Source organism: Conger conger, chromosome 3 (genome assembly GCF_963514075.1).
Source record: "Conger conger chromosome 3, fConCon1.1, whole genome shotgun sequence".
Lineage (NCBI taxonomy): Eukaryota > Metazoa > Chordata > Actinopteri > Anguilliformes > Congridae > Conger > Conger conger.
In genome coordinates, this window is record NC_083762.1 from 52,536,563 (window position 1) to 52,559,200 (window position 22,638).

Sequence of the window (22,638 nt, forward strand, 5' to 3'; positions counted from 1 at the left end):
AGAGTTAGAACTAAGGTTACAACACCTGTGTGGGCTATTTATTGACTTTGCAGGGCATACATTTCGTTCACGCTAACTAGTATGTTGTCGCACTTGTGCGTGGAAATGACACATAGGACTACTGTGAGTCACCGATGATGATATAATTGTTATAATTAAGAAGATTACACTCTATACCAGCCGACGAGAACTTGCCTTCCATAAGCCTTCGGCTAACGCTAGTGTCTAAGTTCAACATGAGTTCAACTCAATGTATCAGTAAGGTTCATGATTAACTTGGGAGATCTTAAGACCAGTTTTGCAGACAGGTTAAGTTGAGTCCTCGACTAAATTCAATTCCACCCATGTAAATTCTGACTAAGACCAGTTGGGATTCTAAAATTATTTTAGGTGGTTTAATCTGTGTTCTCGACACTTCCAGCTGATGCAAGCGGGGCCTCTGGGATAAATAGGTCATATGACCAGATTTGACTGTAAATTGTGCCTACAGCACAATCCACAACAACATTGAGATTTATAAACTTGAAATTATCGTGAAAATATCCGTACCTTTACACATGCTCCAGACCATCCATACAAACTATTCTTTGTGACTGTTCAGCTGTACTTTCCATATGTCAACAGGCATTATATCTGAAGAGCATAAACATGTAGCCTATGAACTGGGCAGTGCCTTTGTATCAGTTTGGTTGTTTAAAAGCAATATGTGAATAATATAGACAGCATTCTAACATATAAATGTTATCCCCTTAAGTCTCACTGGCCAGTGTGGGTTTTCTTTTTGCATTCATTCCTTTTTTCACACTGAAATTTTCACTATGGTAACAGGATCTACCCTTTTAAAAGCGTTAAAACCCATGGTTCAACAGTACTGTGCGAAAGTTTTGGGCAGGTGTGAAAAAAATGCTGTAAAGTAAGAATGCTTCCAAAAATAGAAATGTTAATAGCTTATTTTTATCAATTAAGTGAGTGAACAGAAGATAAGTCTAAATAAAATCAATATTTGGTGTAACCACCCTTTGCCTTCAAACAAACATCAATTCTTCTAGGTACACTTGCACAAAGTCAGGGATATAGTCCAGTGTGTGATTAACCAATTATACCAAACAGGAGCTAATGATCATCAATTTAATATGTAGATTGAAACACAATCATTAACTGAAACAGAAACAGCTGTATAGGAAGGTTAAAACTGGGTGAGGAACAGCCAAACTCTGCTTCCACGGTGAGGGTGCTGAAGACAGTTTAATGCCAGAAGTCATAGACCATAGCAAAACTGAGCACAGCAACAAGACACAAGGTAGTTATACTGCATCAGCAAGGTCTCTCCCAGGCAGAAATGTCAAGGCAGACAGGGGTTTCAGATGTGCTGTTCAAGCTCTATTGAAGAAGCACAAAGAAATGGGCAACATTGAGGACCATAGACGCAGTGGTCGGCCAAGGAAACTTGGTGCAGCAGATGAAAGACACATCATGCTTACTTCCTTTCCCAAACGGAAGATGTCCAGCAGTGCTATCAGCTCAGAATTGGCAGAAACCAGTGGGACCCAGGTACACCCATCTACTGTGCAGAGAAGTCTGGTCAGAAATGGTCTTCATGGAAGAATTGCGGGCAAAAAGCCATACCTCCATATATATATGGTGCAGTGGGTAGCACTGGGTCTGGCTCAGGTGCGGCACAACCTTGGGTGAGAGCTATTCTGCCGGATGTCCAATTTGTTTGTCACAAACAAACAGGTCACATTAAGTAGCTTACTGTTATTTCATATTTCATTAAAACCTGATATTATGTAACTTTACGACAGCTTTCCATTTCGATAGCATTAGCTAGCTAGCTAACTATAATGTTATTTGTTCCAATTAGCAAGCTAGCTAACATTGGCTATAACATAAACCTGAGAGGAATACTGTTTGCTAGCTAGGTCACTAACAAGTGTTTATATACATCTAGCTGCAAGTATATCTGTATCTCAAAGTAGTTTGCTATGTTGGATGATTTGTTAAATATAAGTTAGACAAATTATAATATAACGAATATAAGTTAGCCAGTAAGCAGGATCCCCGCTGTGCGTACTCCCCCTGCCCGCAAAGTTTTCCAAGATCTGATAACTGTAGAAAGTATGAAAAAAAAAGTTTATAATGTCCTGCTTTTGTTTTATTATTCTGAGCTGAAGAGATAGGCTACTCACCTTTTTAGCTTTAGAAGCGTCTCCTGCACACTCTGAGAGTAAACTATTGGTGTTTGTGCAATGTGGCTGGAGGTAAAGCAATAATTTCTGTGATACATCATATGGAAAAAGGCTCATATGAAGTATCAATTGCGCAAAAACGAATGGATGTCAATTTGAAAATTAATTTTGCAATTACATTTATTACAGGCTATGGACTTGCAGTAGAAAAATGAGGTAACAAGCATACAAAATACTTTTGTCATCCATCACTATGGTAAAATGACAAAGAACTGTCAATTCAAAAGAGACAGATGTTAATTGATGATCACATGTCTGTTAATGAGTACAAAGAAATACAAAAACAGATAAACATACCACTTAGCACCCATGGATGGTGAGGAAGATGGTAAGGGAGGACATAAAGAACCGAAGGATCCTGATTCACGAATTGCAGAGATTGGTTGCATTAGGTCACCAAGTCTAAATAAGAACCAAAAGATGCCACTTCCATACCAACAAACTATTTAGAAGGGTTGCACAAAGACAGCACTTACTGAGCACAATAAACAAAACCAATCTGGAGAAGTGCTATGGTCAGATGAGACCAAGATTGAACGATGTGGCCATACACACCGTCAACATGTTTGGCAGCAAAAAAGGAATGCATACAAGGAGAAACACCTCATACCTACTGTCAAATAGGGATGAGGTGAGGTGATGTTTTGGAGCCAGTGGTCCAGGGACATTATTTATGGCCTGGTGTCCCACAGGTCTCAGTTCTTGGTCCCCTCCTCTTCTCTCTGTACACCATGCCTCTTGCATCTGTTATCTCTTCACTTGGCTTTTCTTAACACTCATATGCCAATGACAACCAACTCTTTCTTTCCTTCCCTCCGGATACTCAAGTCAAATGCCAACCAAGTCACCATGCAGATCTCTGCCTGCTTGGTTGACATCTCTGCGTGAATGACCTCCCACCACCTGAAATTAAACCTTGGCCTCTCCAACAATTGACAACTGCAGGTTCGCAACAGATGCCGTGGCCATCATCTCCTGATGGAGAAAGCCACCCAGATCCTCGTCCAGGCACTCGTCATCTCTTGTCCGGATTATTGCAACTCCCTTGTGGCCAGTCTCCCAACTTGTGCCATCAGGCCACTCCAGCTGATCCAGAATGCTGCAGCCTGCCTGACCACCACTCAGCCCAGGTTGGCTCACGTCACCCAACCTTTAATTGCCCTCCACTATTGCTCCACTATTGCTGCATGCATCCGCTTCAAGCAAAATCCCTCCCTGTATTTCGACACAGGCTGAAAACACACTACCTTAGTCCTCCCACCTGATTTACCCCCCTCAATATCCCTTTTCTATCCCCTATATAAAAATAATTCCTTTACAATGACTGTTGCTGCTCTAAATGCATGTTTTGCCATTTATGTATTTGATGCTTTTCACATGTTGTGGAACTTGTGCACTTTGTCACTTTGGATTAAACGTCTGCTAAAATGTATTTAAGATCACAATGAATTAAGGCACAATGAATTAAGGCACAATTAATTCAGTACCAGGAAATTTTGGCCGAATATCAGGCTGTCTGTGCTAGGAAGCTGAGACTTGGTCATAGGTAAGTAGAACAATGGGTCTCATGCAAGAACATTTTCATATTTGTAGCATACATTCCTGTATGAGTCACTCTTGCATGAGGCCCATTGATTCCAAAAATAAATAGGTCCATAATTCCTTAACTTGAATCAACTGTTTAGATCATGATCTCCTTTTTTGACAAAACTGCCTTCAACCTTTTAACATTTTAACATTTGTCTATGCTGGGCTATATTTCTAATATAGGTACATTAAGTTTTGTTGGGATTCAACCAACATGCTCCCTTGATTTTGCTATTGGCCTAAATGCAAGTGTTTTATATTTTCTTCACAAACGCCATTTGCTTTCTGAACTAACCAAACTGTGAAGACAAAAATGTTCTTGCTTAGTCAAGGATAAATGCTGACTGGATTCCAGCCAAAGGTTTCTTAAATGTACCTGCCAATTACATGTGTAGGCCTACTAATAAGACTATTGTTAAGTGTTTTACTGCCCTTGAGGTCTGTCTGCAAATTCAAATAGCAGTGGATATTAATAGGACCCGTCTCCCCATAAAATATCATGAAATGCTAATGAAACAGGAAAAAGCACCAGGGACACTAGACAATGTAGGTAATCTGAATTTAAATGAGAAAGCGGTGTAATTGATGCAGAATATTTTATTTCATAATGCTAAAGAGAACGCTAAGGACATTTGGTTGGTTGAGTCAGCACCAGAATTACTGGCTAAAAAGGAAGAAAAATATAATAAACAAAGATAATAATCTACAGTGGTCTCCAGAATTACTGGCACCCCTAACTGAATGTTTCAAAACCAGGCATACATTTAAAAAAAATCTATTTCACCGAAATCAAGGTTTCTTGTTATTGGCACCCCTGGTTTAGTGGTGTAAAGTCTTGATCCCATGGTATGCAACCATAATTAATTGTTGAATCACTGCCAATATGGTTGTGTATACAATGAAATTGCATTGATTGTTATTGTTTATTGTATGCAGTACAGGGCACTGAGTATGATACTTTATGAGTATAATAAATAATAAATACACATCAGCTAGATACAATCCTGGTTGCATTAAGGCCATTTACAGTATATTGAGGGAGTAGGCGTTTTTGAGAATATTATTTTGTTAGTCTTATTCAGCTGAAACTAAAGGTGAGATCAAATAAATAAATACATGGAATAATGCTGGAAATGTACAGACCCCTTCACTTTTTGCACACGTTATTGTGTTTAAAATAGATAGAAATGCCATTCTAGCCCATCAATCTTTACTCAATAATTATTACAAATCAAGAACTGAAATCCCAGATCCTTTGGTGTGGCACTCCAAATTGTGGTCAGGTGCATCATGTTTGCTTTAATTATCCTTAAGGTGTGTCTAGAACTTAATTGGAGTCCACCTGTGCAAACTGAATTGATTGGACATAGTTTAGAAAGGCACACACCTGTGTATATACAGTGCCCTACATAATATTTGGGACAAAAACCCATCATTTATTTAACTTGGTAATAAAAGATTTTGTATCACAGATTTGTAATAAAAATGGTCAATTTCCCAAGAAATCACATGGTTAAAAGCACAGATTTTAAGAAAGGGAATTTTTATACATTTTGGTTTCACCATGTAGAAATTACAGCAGTGTTTATACATAGTCCCTCCATTTCAGGGCACCATAAGGTTTAGGACACAGCAATGTTACATAAATTAAAGTAATCATTTAGTATTTTCTTGTATATCCTTTGCAAGCAATGGCTGCTTGAAGTCTGCGATTCATAGACATCACCAGTTGCTGGGTGTCTTCTCTGGTCTTCTGTGGAAAATCAAGACATGTGTCCCAAACATTATGGAGGGCACTGTAAGGCCCCCAATTCTGCATGTCAGGACAAAAACCAAGCCATAAAGTTCAAAGGAGTCTCTGTAGACCTCTATGATATAATTGTGGCGAGGCATAGATCAGGGCATGGTTAGAAAACCATTTCTAAAGCTTTTGAGTGTTCCCAAGACTCTTCCTAGAGTTGGCTGTCTGGCCAAGCTGAGTAACTGGGCAAGAAGGGCCTTGGTCAGGGAGGTGACCAAGATCCAAATGGGCACTGGAACAGAGCTTCAGAAATCCTTGGCAGGGATGGGAGAACCTGCCTGAAGGAAAACCATCTCAGCAGCACTCCATCAGTTAGGACTTTATGGTAGAGTGGCTAGACTTCAGTAAAAGGCATAGGACAGCCCACTTGAAGTTTGCCAAATTGCATTTAAAGGAATTGAGGAAAATATTTTTTGTCTCATTAGACCAGAGAATCTACGTGTTCGTGCAGAACTTTGGGCAAGCACTATGGCCTGGCAAACAACAGGCCCTGCTCATCATCTGGCTAATACTATCCCTATAGTGAAGCATGGTGGTGGCAGCATCATGTTGTGGAGGTGCTTCTCAGCAGTAGTGACAGGGAGACTGGTCAGAATTGAGGGAAGGATGAATGCAGCCAAATACAGAGAGGTCCTTGAAGAAAGCCTGCTCCAGAGAGCACACAACCTCAGCCTAGGATGACGGTTCACCTTTCAGCATGACAATCACCTGAAGCCAAGGCAATACTGGTGTGGATTCAGGCTAAGTCTCTGATGGTGCTTGAGTGGCCCAACAACACAAGCCAAAATATGACTTTCCTTAGTATTTTCATGGTAGTACATCAACAGAGAACAGAGCATTTAGTAACCTTTAATTCAACTACAATTTGACAAGAGGTTTTGTGAAATTTACTGGGTTATTTTTATACATACTTGTACCAACTTAGTAATTAAATTAATAAGAGATTTGACAGGTGTTCCATTTGGAAAAAACAAACTAAATAAATAAATAAATACAAAAAACACAGGAAGATGCCACTAGCATGTACTGTAATTGCATGTGATTTCAATGCAACATATTTATTAATATTGTCAGAAAAGATAGACAATTTTCAGTAGCACAAAGGTAAAAACAACATGACTTACTCTTTGTTATGTTGGAAAAATATTTAGTGATTGATTCTGTTTTAAGAGAGAATCCTAAAAGTAGTGATACCAGGACAATCCAGATAATTCATATTCCATCATTTACAGGAGAGAAACCATCTTGATCAAAATGACCCACTGTACATGTACAAATTTCGCTCACAGGAAAACATCCAAAATAATTATTCAATCTTGAAAATAAAAATTAAGATGGAAAGTTCAGTTAGACCTAACAATTTGCTAAAATCAGACAATTATTTATCTTTGTTCCTCCTAACATAGTTAGATACTGCAAAAACTCATCTGACTGCAACATTATTTCTGGTCCTTGAGGGTGACCAATAGGCCCATACTGGCTAATCTCAGCTGTCCATACAATCATGCTTTATTCATACTTAAATCAGTAATTGGGGGAAAAAGACACGGGTAAACTAGATTTTTGTGGTCATGAAGACAAATTGAATGTAGCTGACATTCCCTAATCTAAGCCACATTCATTTGGATACACAAGGAAAACCAAAATTAACAAGATAGTAGATTTGTCCCTTGATAAAAATAGCCTTTAATATCCTTCATTTTTAAAATATCACAAAAAACAAAACAAAAAACAAAACATGCCCAGCAGACATTACATTTTATTTCAACAGTATCCACAACCAACTGCTATACTTAACACCAAATTAGGAGGAAATTTATGCTAGGATCAGGAGTCCTTGAGCATATTATGCTGTCAGTTTGCAGTTTGGCACTGTGTCTACAAACGTCATCGTGGTTAAAATCACATTTTAAAAAGCTTTCACCATAACATATTTTGTAAGTTCTAGACTAGCTTGAATGCACTTCCACAATGCTATGCCAATGCATGCCGTACAGTTCAAATTATGTAACCTGGACAAAGTGCTGACAGACATGATCTTGGTGTAACTGTTTGTTTGAGAAAGTTCATCACAATGGTTAAGAGTCCCATAGCTGAAGAGTACTTTGTGGTCCTCGTTCAGTTTCCTTCATGAGACACAGGGCCCAAATAGTAATCTCTGGGCCACAACACTAGCTTTCCCCCTGCAACATCTCCTCAATCTCCTTGTCCCAGTTATCGTCCCTGTTCTCCGATTCACCCACCACTTCATACTCCTGTAGCTCCTGCTGCAGCTCCTTCTCCCAGTCAGCAGCCTCCTCTGCAAGAGAGACAAAATTTCAAATGCATGGTCGAAAGAGATCTGATGTGGGCGTCTCACGTCTTTCAATTAATCCCAACATGCCAAAGTTTCTGTCAATCATAGGAGCGTCTCACCTCCTCCATCTCCTGACAATACAAGCAGAGGACAAAAGAAGCAACTCCCTCAACAAGTGTTGCAAGGGCACTTCACCCTACTTCGATGAAACTGTACTTTATTGATCCCTCCGCTGTTGGAAGGTTAAAAATACACTCAGTACTAGGTAAACCTTTTCACAATCAGTGAAGCCAATCATTTGGCAGCGGCTCAATCCATAAAAGCATGCAGGCATGGTCAAGAGGTTCAGTTGTTGTTCAGACCAGATCAGAATGGAATGGAAGAAATGCAATCAAAGTGATTTTGACCACAGAATGATTGTGGTCTCAGAAACTGCTGATCTTCTGGGATTGTCAACAGTCTCTAGAGTTTACAAAGAATGGTGCAGAAAGAAAACATGTTAATGAGAGAGGTCAGATGAGAATGGCCAGACTGGTTCAAGCTGACAGGAAGGGTAACAGTAACTCAAATAACCATACATTACAACAGTGGCATGCATCTCTGAACACACAACACATTATACATTAAACCCTGTTAGACCACACTTAAGAGTACTGTGTGCAGTTCTGTGGACCGCACTACAAGAAAGATATAGAGGAAAAGGGAGGTCCTACCCAAAAAGGTGTACCTAGGAACATGCTCACTGAGGTTATACATTTTTCCCAGGTTGTGGTTGTGTATACATGGCCACGTTCTTCAACCAAGATATGCCTCTGACTCAGCTGAACACCACTACTACAGTGACGGTGGGTGTGGCTTCACTAGTGATGCAAAACACATCACTCAGGCATAACTGTCAAAGTTGGGTGAAATTTGGAATGTATACATTTTTTACAGACAGATCAATATGGTCTGAACAGATCAATAGTCTTCATAAATAAAAATAAAATAAATTCTAAGGTGAGGTTGGTTCCTAACCCTCTGGGTTTTTACCTCACCAGCACAAGCACCTGTTGTTCTGCATTGTTCTGGTTCATGTTACACGTGGTGCAAATGCATAAATAAAAATGTGTAGGTGTAGTTCCCCTTATGTCTACTAATATCCCCTAAGGTTATGTCTTTGTAACATTAGGTTCAAAACTGATGTGATCATGGGCTTGTGTGTGGGTTGTAGCAAATGATTTCAGGCATTCCCACGGATTGTGCAATACCTGGTGATGCTCTGAGGCCTGTACTGCAACCATAATAAATCTTAAGCCATTCAAGGAGAAATGTATGGTTGACCTAATCTGATATGAGAGCGGAAATCTACATGTATGTATTTCAGTAAATTATCCGACAAAAATATCATGCCTTCGTTCATGGTCGTCTTAGTTGCTTTTCTAAGCAGTGAATCAACAGCTAAAGGACTTGACTTGTCATTTTAGGGGAATAAAGATACGAAATACAAACTCAAAAGTTAGTTATGCCTTGATCTGTTAAATGAGATACAGGTTTTTTAGCATGGATGAGACCCACGGTCTGATATCAAACCTGGACAGTACGGACTGTGGCTGCAGGGCAATGCACAACTGGCTCTAGCATTGCCCAGGGATGGGATCGTTTCCATGGGTCAGGTTAATAGAGTCTCATGATGCAACAGTGATCCCTGCTGGACAACAGGGCACTCATGAATCCACCTGTTAAGACATGCAACATTCAAACTTGTGCCTGTGCGAACCTGATGCTTAAATTTGAATTATGAATATATTTCACAGCAATTTATTTAGAACATTTGAAGTGGCAATATTGTATATACAGTACAGGCCAAAAGTATTAGGCTACCTACAAAAAAAAAAAAAAAAAAGGCACACAATTTTGATTTTCATGGAAAAAGAAAAGGTGTTTATTTCTAAGAACAGCAGTTGTCAGAAATACAAGAAACATACCCTGGGATCAGTCTAAACCTCGAACCTGAAAGGGTTTTTGTTCATAAAGAGACTTTGATGAAGACCACATATATCATTAAGACCATTTTCTGAGATCCACACCCATCCCACAAGTACAGCGATCAACATAAATGAATGCCAACTTAGTCGACCGCAACCATCCGGGTGGCAGGCATGCTTGACTTACCAGTGTTTGAGATCTGAGTGGCACAGGATGCAATACTAGAATCTTACAGCAGAGAGGAATTCAACTCATTTAAGCGCATTTACAGTCAGCTCCAGAATAATTGAGAAAGGTTGTATTTCAATCAGGTGCATAGCTGCACATAGCCCAATCAGAAGGGCTCATATTTTGCTAGATCATCCAGTGTATACCATTTCAATTATATGACTATGGGACCAATAAAAATAAAACAATTCTTGCTTCTTGTTTACCATATGATGATGAAGACAGGTCAGATTTTTTGAGTGACTTCGCAAATGCCAGATTGCGAGCAGCCCCTCCTCTTTCACTCAGTGTACAGCCCACAAATGCACAGGGAAACAGAAGTCTACTTTCCACTGGCGAGCTGCTTTTAATGTAGGTTCAAAATCATGGTGAAACAAAGCAGTTCAGACATCATTCTCAACCCAGACACCAGCTACTCTTGCGCCAGATTCTCCTCAACAAGTGCCAAGTAGTAAGGACACGTTCGCTGATAATGCCAATTCAGCAGCCCTTTCCCCGTCAGCAGCAACATGTGACTTAGCACTTGATTCTCCAACAACAACATCCACCCCTCCATGTGAAAGCACAGGTACCTTCAGCCATGCACTCAGAAAATTACGTTTTAAATGATTTAAATGCCAAAGAACGAATATGAAGCATATTTTTACTATAGTGTTTATTGTGGCTTTTTAGAATTATATATATAATGCATTTGATTCGCTGGACCTTTGTCGTGAAAAGGACACTGGATAAAAAAAAATGCACGCTTGTTTTTCACACTCACATGTTACAAAATAAGGTACCGTTGTCGCTAAAGCAATGGCATCTTAAAATAGGTTATAGAGATAGAATCGTGAGTTTTAATGCTGTCAAACAGCATTAAAAACATATCCTAAACATATCCTGCTACCATAGTGATTGAAAATTGCATCATGAAAAGGAATGAATGCAAAAAAACCACACAGGCCCAGCCCTGGGTGAGACTTCAGGGTTTAACTGAATTCCTCTATACCTATGTTGCAGCTGGGCTCAGTTTGCAGGAAGGAAGCAGGGCAATCTGAGAACCACAGCTACTAGTTAATTACTATAAGTCTATCTCTTGTTTTTCCGTGGGGCCTTTAGTATGTAAAACAGGTAGAGACTCTGAAGCAGAGCACATCAGCATACTTATATAATAAGATATAAATGGCAATTCGTTACTGGGGAAGAGGAGTTACACTTGGCCTGACTTCAGGGCTTCAGGGAACATCTAGTGGTGGACATGGGATCGCCACACTCACCATCCTGCGCTGCTGCCTCAGCCTTCCTGTCCAGGACCAGCTGCTCCATCTCCTTGCGCAGGTCCTCCTGGTCGATGTTGCACGTATCGAAGGAGTCACTCACAAACTCCGACACCCCGGGACTGGTGGAGATCTCCTCTTCATCCTGCTACCACATGTCCCAGTCACAAACACAGTATAGAAAGCTCCAACGATGCAAACAAGAAAGGGGACTTATTTCACTTTTTAAAATACAACAGAGCTGATAACAGCATTTAACTGCTGTTCAACCAGTAGACTGTGCTGGTAGCCCTGGCTACTCAGTTCAGTGCCCCTTAATGGCCCATACGCATCATCATTCTGTTCAGGCTCAGGTATCTTAAATGCCCACAAAATGTTTGCAAAGAGCAGTGATGTAGTCCCTATCCCTGCCCCCAGAGCCCAATTCCCCCTCCCCCTCCGCCTCCTGTGGTCCTCCTCCTCTCTACTCTCATTTAGCAACCTCATCTGATTACTCTGCAAAAACATACATCATTTCATGTGAGGAATTGTTCTACAAACAGTTTGGAAAAATATCAGTTAGACCCTACAATATGCAGTTTTACAAAATCACTATGGTTTTACTTTAATCAGAATGGAACATAAGTCAAAAGCTCCAGGATGATATGAAAAGCTCAAAAACATGAAGATATGCCTGAGGGCCTTTAAAGTAAATGCAGATGCATGGGCAGATCGATGTCACCTCTATCTGGCTACAGTGTCCCTGCATCTGACAAAGACACATGCACACAATCCGCAAGTTTACCCTTTCCTGGGCCATGCTGAGCTCAAACACATGACATGGGCTCACTGCAATCCAGCTCTGAAATGCATACACAGAAGGCAAATGAACTCTTCCTCACCTCCGCTGACTTGGGTTTGCTGGTCATGGGTATGGGAGGGGTCTTTGGCCTGATGTCTTCTGCATTGTAAACAAATAACTGTCAGAATCTCATTGGTTCAAGTCATTTCTGTATATAATTTCACAAGGATGTAAGTCGACAGAGTACAGAAGAGGACCGTTATTTCCAAATCTGAACATACAGTGAGCACCATAATTCATTGAACAGTGACTTTTTAAGTTTATTTTGAGTTTGTAATTATACATAGGCAACGAGGTTGAAGTACAGACCGCCAGCTTTACCGTTGAACTTTACCGTTAGAAATTATAGAACATTTTGTACATTATTTATGTTAAACTGGACAGTTTAACATAAATAAAAAGTTATACTTTAATATTTGGTCGCCTGTCCTTTGCATACAATGACTGCTTGAAGTCTAGTGACGCATAGACATCACCAGACACAGGGTATCTTCTGAGGTGACCTGGTGATGCTCTGAGGCCTGTACTGCAGCCATCTTTAGTTACTGCTAGTTTCAGGGACTTTTTGGCTTCAGTCTCCCCTACAGCATGTAAAATGCACAGGCATACTGTCATACTGCTCCGGCAGTATGTTTCAGGACATTGTCTTGTTGCAAGATGCAAGTGCCGTCCAAAATAAGCCTGGAGGCATTTGGTATTATCGTAGCAGATAAAATATATAGGTAGACTTCACAATTAATTGTCCTACTTCGGTCTGCAGTCATATCAATGAAAACAAGTGAGCCTGTTCCACTGGCAGCCATACAGGCCCAAGCCATAACACCCCCTCCACCATGTTTCATGGATGAGGTGGTATTGCTTTGGATCATGGGCATTTCCCTTTTTCTCCACGTTCCTTTTTCCCCATCACTCTAGTACATGTTATTGTTTGCCACACCTGTCCACAGGACTTGGCTCCAGAACTCTTGGGGCTCTTTTAGGAGCTCTTTAGCAAACTAATCTCACCTTTCTGTTCGGCACGGAATAGGGCACATACTCTTTCCCCCAGAGCCGTAGGCTATGGCTCTGCTCTGCCCCCTCATTTAACGCCAGTCTTATCGACTCCCCACCCTCTAAATATTCCCCTCCAAATGATCCGTTTCACTTGCGCATGCGTCATATTGCAAAGGCTAGTACTCCAACTTCTGGCACGTGGATAACAGCAGCTGGCTGCATGCCCGAGAGGGTGCATATACCAGTCAGGGATCTCATGGAGAGGCTGTTGCAGTGACAGAACGGGCTTGCATGGAAAAAAATTAAAAGGAAATAAACATTAAAACCAGCGGTTTCCAACGCTGTTCCTAGAGATCTACCATCCTGTGGGTTTTTCCTCCATTCCCAACAAAGCACACCTCATCCAATGTCTTGAGATCTCGTTGAGCTGCAAATTAGCAGAATCAGGCATGCCAAATTAGGGGTTGATTGAAAACCTACAGGACGGTAGACATCCAGGAACATGGTTGGGAACAACTGGTTTCAACATAGGTTACTCCTGTAAGTTAAAGTGAAAATTTCACATGAAAACTAAATGCCCAGTTATGCAGCCAATCTTTCCAGAAAGCACTTGCAAAATTTTCGGCCTTCCAATTTCCAGGTATTGTGGGAAAATTCTGAAATAAAAAACATGGACTAAAAAAGCTAATCACGTGAACCAGACCAATCCTAAATCCAACTGCATAAAAAAAAACACACACCTAGTCTGGATATAAATGTAATGTGAACTGTGCATGAGGAAGAGGACATGCAGGGAGGCTACCGGTGAGATGATCGTCTTCAGGACTGCCCGGACTCTTCCCCTCCTCTTTCTTCTCCGCGGCCTGCTGCTGAGCCGCCAGTGCAGTGAGTTGAGCCGATTGCTTGATCAGGGAGACGCGGTAGAAATAATTCCTCCAGAAGGCATCCTCCTTAACGCTGCAAAACCGATTACAGCAAACAAGATGTTTGTATAGCACTAGGCTAATCATCCACATGCAAATGGAAAATGAGAACACAAGAATCATGTAATGTAGTTAGAGTACAAGTGCGTCCCACATACAACAGTAGATACAACAGTAGAATCAAAAAATAAAATAAAAAATTAACAGATTTTTCATTGTCATAAGATTACAAAGTAAGCAAATGGAATGCTAAACTGCCTTTGTGAAGAAAATATATAACACTGGCATGTAGGCCTACCCCAAAATTAAGGCGGCATGTTGGTTTAATTGCAGCCAAACTTAATGCATCTACAGTGTAATCCACCACATTGTGTTAGAAATTAAATAATGAATATAGAAGTATAGAGTATCAGCTTTCATTTGAGGATACTTGCATACATAGCGACTGATCTGTGTAGGAATTACAGCTATTTAATACATAGCCCCCCATTTCAGGGTGCCATATTTTAGACAAATGGCTTCACAGGTGTTTCTAATAAGTCAGGTTTGTTCAATCGCTTCCTTAGTGCAAGTAGAAGAGAGCGTTCAGTACCTAGTCTTGATTCTAGGCTTTTGATTGCCTTTGTTATTGGCTTTGTCAACATGAGTTGCAACAATGAAAGTCAAGGAAGCAATTATAACGTTGAGGCTAGATCAGGGGTCGGCAACCCTGGTCCAGGAGAGCCGCAGGGTGTGCTGGTTTTTGTTTTCGCCTTAATACCAGCAACTGATTCATACCCAAGAAACCAGGTGAGGCCAGTTAACGGAGTAATCGACTGCTTTAATTGATCAATTAAGTGCTGAGTAACAACAAAAGCTAGCACACCCCGTGGCTCTCCAGGATCAGGGTTGCAGACCCCTTGCTATGCCCTGCATCTGAGACACATTTATTTAAATCAGGACAGGCATACGAGAAGTTCCCCTTTAAGAAAAGTGATACAAGTGACTCAGTGGGAACAGCAGTACTCTTGGTATCGGTCACCCAATCATTTCGGTGAGTGGTAGGTGGGACTGCTCACTGTTTTGGAACCAGGTCAAAGCGCATCCGGTTTAGCAACTCATCCTCCTGCAACATCACCATGGCTATGGGGTACATATGCTCAAAGACAAACTGGAACTGAACCCCGGCAGGGGGATCCCGCAGGAAGTTCCTCCTGTCCTGGAACAAGCAGAAAGCACCAATCAGCACAGGACATTCTTGTGTTATGCCTCCACTGGACATGCTCAGGATTTTACTGGCTTTTAGTAACTAAAAGCACCAAATAAAACCAGCAATATCTATACTAGCCAGACCGGAGTCAAATACAAATACATACTTGTATTAGCAAATGTATTTAAATACATATTTTAAGTACTTTCAAATGCACTTATGCAAGAAATACTTTGCATTTGATGCATTTAAATTCTTTCATAAATAGTATTTTCAAAAAGCATTTAGAGCCTTTTAAAAATACGTTAAAATAATATTAAATGTTATTTTAATATTTTATTATTCATTATCTTTTATCATATTCATATATAATGATATTTTATTATATTAATACATTTAAAATACATCCCAAATATTTTAAGAAAATTCAATGTTGGGTTAATTTGCATTCATTCCCTTTTTTCAATATGATCACAGGATATATAATTTGAAAGTGTTAAAACTCACGGTTCTAAACATACAGAACTATTTTATGATGACACTACTGTAGCAACAACAGTTCCTTATTTTGTAACATACAGGGAGGCAAAACAAGTGTGATGGGACCACACCTTCTCTGAATTTTAGAAATCCACAGACGACAGTAGTCAGGGTAAATTTAGTAATATCAATATACAGTGCAGTCCATGAGTACTTTTACAGTGGTGCAATTTCCGTTATTTTGGCTCTAAACTTCAGCACAGTGGTCTTGAAATGAAACAATGAATGTGAGGTTGAAGTCAAGTATTTACATCAAGATTAGGTGATCTGTGTATGAATTGCATCCCTTTTTATAGTCCCCCCATTTTAGGGGCTAAATAATTGGGACAGCTGGCTTCTCAGCTGTTTCTGACTAGTCAGAGGTTTTTAATTGCTTCCTTAGCGCAGGTATAAGACATATTTCCATATCAAGTCTTGATTCTAGGCTTTTGGAGTCTGTTATTGCAGTTTGTCAACCTAAGGATCAGAGTTGAATGAAAGCTCTAAAAAAGAACTGCTGCTATCAGCAGACACAGGGGTGTCCCTGTCCCTGACCCCTAACTCCCAAATGCTCCTGACGAGCTGGTTGGTGCCTTGCATGGCAGGCAATCGCCATTAGTGCGCGAGTGTGTGTGTGTGTGTGTGAATGAGAAGCATCAATTGTACAGCTGCTATATAAATGCAGACCATTTACATTTACAATGAAGGCAATGAAGTGAGCCAGCTGTGTCAGGTGCCATACATGCTCAAACTATCCCAAACACCACCATGTCACACAGATGGGGTGTTTTAGTTCTTGGGCAGTTCCTTTTAGCCTCCACACTTTGCTCCTGTCAACACTCCGACAGTAAAACGTGGTCTATTCTGTCCACAAAACCTTTTCACGAGAACTCTGCGGCTCTTTTAGGAACTTATCCTAGCCATCTTGTTTTTGCAGTTTTTCCACATTAAGTCTTTTTGTGAAGTTTCACAAAGCCTAATGCCTATGACAGCGGTTTCTTATTTCTCAGCCTCATAATGGCTTCCTTGCACTTAAACTGCACTCATATATATTATTATTTATTACTCACTGTCCAAATACTTACAGACCGCACTGTATATAGACAATGCTCCTCTCTGTACATGCAACTTTTGAAGAAATCACTCATAAAATTGAATATTTCTGAGGAGGACAGTGAAAACACTTTTGACGCCACATTAGAGGGCATTTGATCATTCAGTGATTTGATCCCATTTTATATCAGGAACATTAAATTACATTCTCTGAATATTTTATTATTATTCAGTATAGTTACAAATAAGGCCTGCGTTTGAATAATACATGGCATGTGAAATTGTGGGATGACTTGTTGATTGGGTTGGGTATTTGACAAAATCTTCAATCAATGTTAGTATACCAGTTATTTAGTTAGTATACTTTGAAGAAACAAGAATATTGCCACTGTACAGTCATTATGGTGGATTCATCCAAGTGAAAAGAAAATCATTTTTGACATTTGCTGTATGTGTGGTCTCCAGTGATAATGTGATGTCTACAGCAACATACACACTTACCAAAATTATTTATTTAATTGTTGGTGCACCTGAAACTTTTGCTTCTGCTAAAAAAGATTCTGCTGCTCCTAAAATTTTAATGCTCAGAACAGCAATGCTACTAAATAAAGAAGAACTTTTTTTATCTGATCAGCACACAGCACACTGACAGAATAATAAGTAACAGCAATGTATTGAGATGCCATCCATCCATCCATCCATTATCTGAACCCGCTTATCCTGAACAGGATCGCAGGGGGGCTGGAGCCTATCCCAGCATACATTGGGCGAAAGGCAGGAATACACCCTGGACAGGTCGCCAGTCCATCGCAGGGCACACACACCATTCACTCACACACTCATACCTACGGGCAATTTAGTCTCTCCAATCAGCCTAACATGCATGTCTTTGGACTGTGGGAGGAAACCGGAGTACCCGGAGGAAACCCACGCAGACACGGGGAGAACATGCAAACTCCGCACAGAGAGGCCCCGGCCGACGGGGACTCGAACCCAGGACCTCCTTGCTGTGAGGCGGCAGTGCTACCCACTGCACCATCCGTGCCGCCCATTGAGATGCCATCTACATGGTTTATGCACATTTGCACAATGTACTATTTTTGTTGTTTTGTTTTAAGTGTTTAAAAAGGTCATACGCATTTTTGTACCTTTTAGAATGTGAGAAGTTATTCAACTTGAAAAAGCAAGCCTCTCAGATAATTGAGTATACATTTTTTAAAAATAATTAATACACTTATAGATAATTATGTTCAACGGGTAATATACATCAAGTTATGAGTAAGTACACAAAATCCTAAAATAGAGTGGGGAGTATTTGCATTACGATTTATACTCACAGCTGATAAAGCCAATATCTGTTGCTGTATGGTCTCTTCCTCACTGTAACCAACCCACGGTAGCACTGCTGCATCTAAGAATTTATATTTGGGGAAATAACATACAATTGTAAAATGAGTGAGGCTCTACGTGGATCTAGACTGTCGTCTGCGATAATCACAGGTCTACAGGAGGCATAAAAAGTATCGATGCTTACCGGTCTTTTTCGCATTTTTTTCTTGAAGAAATTTGTCCTGTTCTTTCTGAAAATCTCCCAGGATAGTCTATGGGGGTAGGGACGTGGGGAGGGGTGTAAGAAACACGCATAGCTGGAAACTGACTATTTTTATGATCCATTATTTCATATGAATAGCGTCAATACGAAAGGGGAAAATGCAACAATTTCCAATTCGTATCGGCACACAATGTGAGCTCGTTTTCATGTCGTTACGCCACCACAATCATTGAGAAAATGGGACAAAACATTTTAGTAAACCTTGTCTATGATTCCGTCTATCTTTCCCTCTTCAACGCTTTTCTTGATAGTCTGCGCAGTCTCCGCCACTGAGTCGGATATCTTCTTTGTAGCACTGCTCGCAATATTATATATGTACCCTTAAATAGAAGAAATGCATTTGCATTTACGTTTACAACAGTTCACAGCCATTGTTTGAATATAAATGCGAATCATGCAGGACCTGAGGCTAGCGACGTAGTTTTGAAATTACTTGTATCAACGCCGTGGCAAGAAATGTAACAACTATAACCAATGACATGATGTTAGCCAACCAGCGTTGTCATTGATTTTGTTTTTCCTTTTCGATTTCTGTGCTTGAATCGGTGAACAGCTACACAGCTAGCTAAACAGCATACAATTCTGTTGTTTAAAAAAATAAAATTCACTGGCATTTGAATTCCGTGTACTACATGCACAAGTCAACGTAGCCAATCACTTATTTACATTATAACAGGTATCTTACATACTGTCAACACAACTTCCCAATTAGGTATCAAGACAATCTTGGTTAATTAACTATAAAGAAGCGAGGTATCTAGCGTTAGCTAGCCGGTTAAGTGAAACGTTAGCTAATTAAACGAACTAGCTGGTTACTAAGTTTGCTAACCAGTTCTAGGAGCGAACTGAATTGCGAAATAAAAACCAACCGCTCAGCCCTTTTGCCTGCTGAAAAAGTTGCGGAGCTGGATCGCCCTCCTCTCCCACTGCCACTTCATCCGGTGTCGTCTGTTTGTTTACTCCACTGTCTTCCAACTCGGTTGTCTTCTCTCCACTCGGGACAAATTCTGATTGTCCATTTTCCTCAACTGTCGATGGCTCTATAGGGGTCTGCAACCCTAACCAGGTCCCCCAGCCTTTAAACATTTTCTATGAATACGTCACCACAATTACCTAACACAAACACAGAGATCATCAGTTAGCTAGCTACCTGCAGCTTCACCCAGGAACATCACCAGGAAATACACACCTTACGTATACTTCCGCGTTTTGTTGCAAAAGAATTCCCGAACATGTTTGGGCCGTACCGCTATCCATACCAAGAGTCGTTGCCGTGGGCACGTGATTGAAGCCTGAAGCAGCAGCGAGGAAGAGACTGAACTGTTTTGGTATTTAGACATTGAACTGTAATATAAGCTGCTAACTATAGCTAGTTAGCTGTAGCTACATCGTGCACTCGGCAGCAACCTCAGAGTAGGACCCAATTTAACGATTTAACTGGTTTCTGCTGCAAAAACGAGGTGTCCTGAGGCATTTGCTTCCTTTATTGCACCGAAGAAAATTATATTACTCCATGTAATACCAGCTTTTACCCGCGACCATGCTCTTTCAAAACGCACAAACAATAACAACCAAAAACTCCACTCACTCCCTCACCGTTCCCAGCGACCTCACATACATACACGGACCAATCGGAACACTGAAACAATGGCTGCGTCCGAAATGGCTCACTGTTCACTAATTACTAATCTCTTAACTAGTGAATGTCCATATGCTGGGCTTGGCTATAGATATACTAAATAAACGTTATCACGTAGGCTATCTCTACTCTAGAGATATTAAACCTCTGAATATGTATCTCACTTAACACAATTTACGTAATTAAAAATTGTATTTTTACGAAAAATTTTATATTTTTAAAACATGACTTTGGCTTATTTTCTGGGTGGGGCATGTCACATAGCACATTTTCAAACATCTACAATACATCCCCTACACATTTATATCTGATAATTCAAGAGAACACTGGTTTAGAAGAATGCTGTTTTAGTTGATGGACTTGATGTAATCTACTCGTTCGTTACAAATAACCTTAAAGTCAAATATAAGACTTCATAGCGTTTTAGCTAGCTAACAAACAGTGCCACTTAGTGAGCAAACAAGGTTTTGGATTATTGAATAATTAAACAGTAGCTACATTATGTTATAGCTGTTTAGGGTACTTTATTATGCTCAATGGAAATGTATTTGTAATCAACGTGGCAAAAACCAAAAGAGCTGTTCTTTCATTTGAATTGCTCCTGGACCGCCATCGTCACGCACAGCTTAAAATTTGAATAAAAAAAGGTTTGTGCAAAAAACAAATGTAAAATGCTGGTCGCAAAGCATTGTGGTTCGTATCCACCTTTCTAGTGACCACGGTTGTTCACTAGAATTCAGACACTCGAACGAGATGGCTGATGGCCAGTCTAGTTTTCTCCTCAGTGAATAGCCAATACGACAAGCCCCATTATTCCAACTCTTAATGCTGCGTACCCTGACTTACCAACAATGGTTCCAAAATAGATTTTAATTCCAAAAACTTTTCAAAGGCAGAGAAATATATATTAGAAAATCAAAAAACCGGTTATAAACTGACAATGAACTTTGGACATACTAGCGTAGCCTAATTGCCTTTCCACAAAAACTAGGTACGATACACCTGTGATCCTTCTCTGCAATGACAAGGTAATGGAGCCTGTGACAGTGTCTTTGCCATTTAGAGACTGGTGGGCAGGCATGTTGTGAAAAATGCTCAGTTTGTCCTTTGCTTCATGTGCACAGTTCAGAACATCGTGAATAGGTATTCGTACTAACACCAGCCTAGGTAAAATGATATATTCCCAACACAGGAAAGTAGTGTGGTTTTTGTCAATTTCTCTATAATTATCAGCCCAACTCGCATTCAACTTCTGCCTGAAGCGGCCTCTGATCAATGAAGTCCTTGATTTCATCCAGGTGCTGTGTAAAGGCTTACTGTCCCAGTGTCACTTGCTATTTGGGTAAATGGGCTTCTCGATAAATACTTTTCACAGTCGTATATAGTCTAACGTCATCAACATTTAACCTGATATGTGAAAAACGAACGTTAGCGATACTAACTACAGTTCTTATATTTGATTGCTCACTTGTCTGACATTTTACAGAAAGAAAAATTACGCAAAATTAAAACACAAGTCTTGGCAGCTAAGGAAGCATCGTAATGTATTCTAGCCAATTTTACTTCGAGAAGTGATGTCTTTTGTTGGCTCCGTGGAGGGAGGAAAATCGAGTAAATTAGGGAGTATGAATCTTCCCTCCACTTGCTTAATTTAGATTGGAACGTACTCCTTGGTGGCAGCCATCTTACATCTGGTCCACTTTAGGGATTTCCCCTTCCAATCGAGGGTGAGTGAGCATGAAGAAAAAAACATTTTTACAGTTTTGAACGGGGCCCTTGCGTAGCTCTGTGATTTTGAGACTATAATGAAGCTACAGTGGAGTAAGGCCTCTTTGGTGGCCTCAAAACTGATGAACCCCTGCCTCAACCAATCAGAGATGAAACAAATCAGGTGTGATGGTAGCAGTGCAGAAATATTTACAGTGACGACAAAAAAATAAAAAATAAAAGAAGAAGAAAAACACAAACAAAATAAATGCAAATGAAAATGCAGTGTACTTGGCTATGCCTGAAAAGTAGGCCTACGACACAGCGACTCAAAACTCCACATAACTCAATCCACCAACTCAACTCTCACCAGGAGGAGCTCTAATGCCCAGAGCTATATGGGCATAGCCCCTCCCACCTGGCACCTTCCATGAACCAAAATAAAACAGAAAGTGATCAGACTGAACATGACAAACATGGCCATGGCAATAATAATAAACAACTAAACACACAAGAACAACAAAGGGGGTACTAAACGGGAATTAAAACAATAATACTGTTAAAATTCCCCCCTTACACCAACAAATTAATTAATTAATTAAAATTAGCTTCCGCTAACCCTCCTGTTTGGTAGTGGCGTTCCAACGAACGGACCCAGGTCAACGCAACTGTATTCGTAACATTTCTTCCGAGTTTTAAATCCTCAATAAAAAAATTTAAATGCAGACGCTGTTTGTTGTTTTTTCATTTTTCACAAGTGTTGCGGTGTTTGTG

The 22,638-nt window shown here is 40.2% G+C and overlaps 1 protein-coding gene across 4 annotated transcripts; it reads right to left on the reverse strand.

The window, feature by feature from the left end:
* Positions 1-6,661: 6,661 nt before the first annotated feature.
* LOC133124598 (synapse-associated protein 1-like) lies at positions 6,662-20,124 on the reverse strand. Of its 4 annotated transcripts, XM_061235931.1 has the most exons (11): positions 20,107-20,124; positions 19,708-19,810; positions 19,388-19,631; positions 18,720-18,838; positions 18,441-18,507; positions 18,244-18,317; positions 15,204-15,343; positions 14,025-14,179; positions 12,270-12,328; positions 11,389-11,536; positions 6,662-7,936 (listed from the first exon to the last, which is right to left on the reverse strand). In XM_061235931.1, the coding sequence occupies exons 3-11, from the start codon at positions 19,602-19,604 to the stop codon at positions 7,809-7,811; spliced, it is 1,107 nt and encodes a 368-aa protein (XP_061091915.1). In that variant the 5' UTR covers positions 19,605-19,631; positions 19,708-19,810; positions 20,107-20,124; the 3' UTR covers positions 6,662-7,808. The 4 variants fall into 4 exon arrangements, with proteins under 4 accessions (XP_061091915.1, XP_061091916.1, XP_061091913.1 ...); XM_061235932.1 differs by lacking the exon at positions 20,107-20,124 and having other exon boundaries at positions 11,389-11,533; positions 19,708-20,098; XM_061235929.1 differs by lacking the exon at positions 20,107-20,124 and having other exon boundaries at positions 19,708-20,098.
* Between the last annotated feature and the right edge of the window lie 2,514 nt (positions 20,125-22,638).

Excerpts from the sequence above, each read along its gene's own strand:
- LOC133124598 (XM_061235931.1), bottom strand. The coding sequence starts at position 19,604 with ATGTTTAAAGGCTGGGGGACCTGGTTAGGGTTGCAGACCCCTATAGAG. Across the intron at positions 18,839-19,387 it reads GCAGGCAAAAGGGCTGAGCG|GGTACATATATAATATTGCG; the intron begins GTTGGTTTTTAT and ends CTTCTATTTAAG. Across the intron at positions 18,318-18,440 it reads AAAAAATGCGAAAAAGACCG|ATGCAGCAGTGCTACCGTGG; the intron begins GTAAGCATCGAT and ends ATAAATTCTTAG.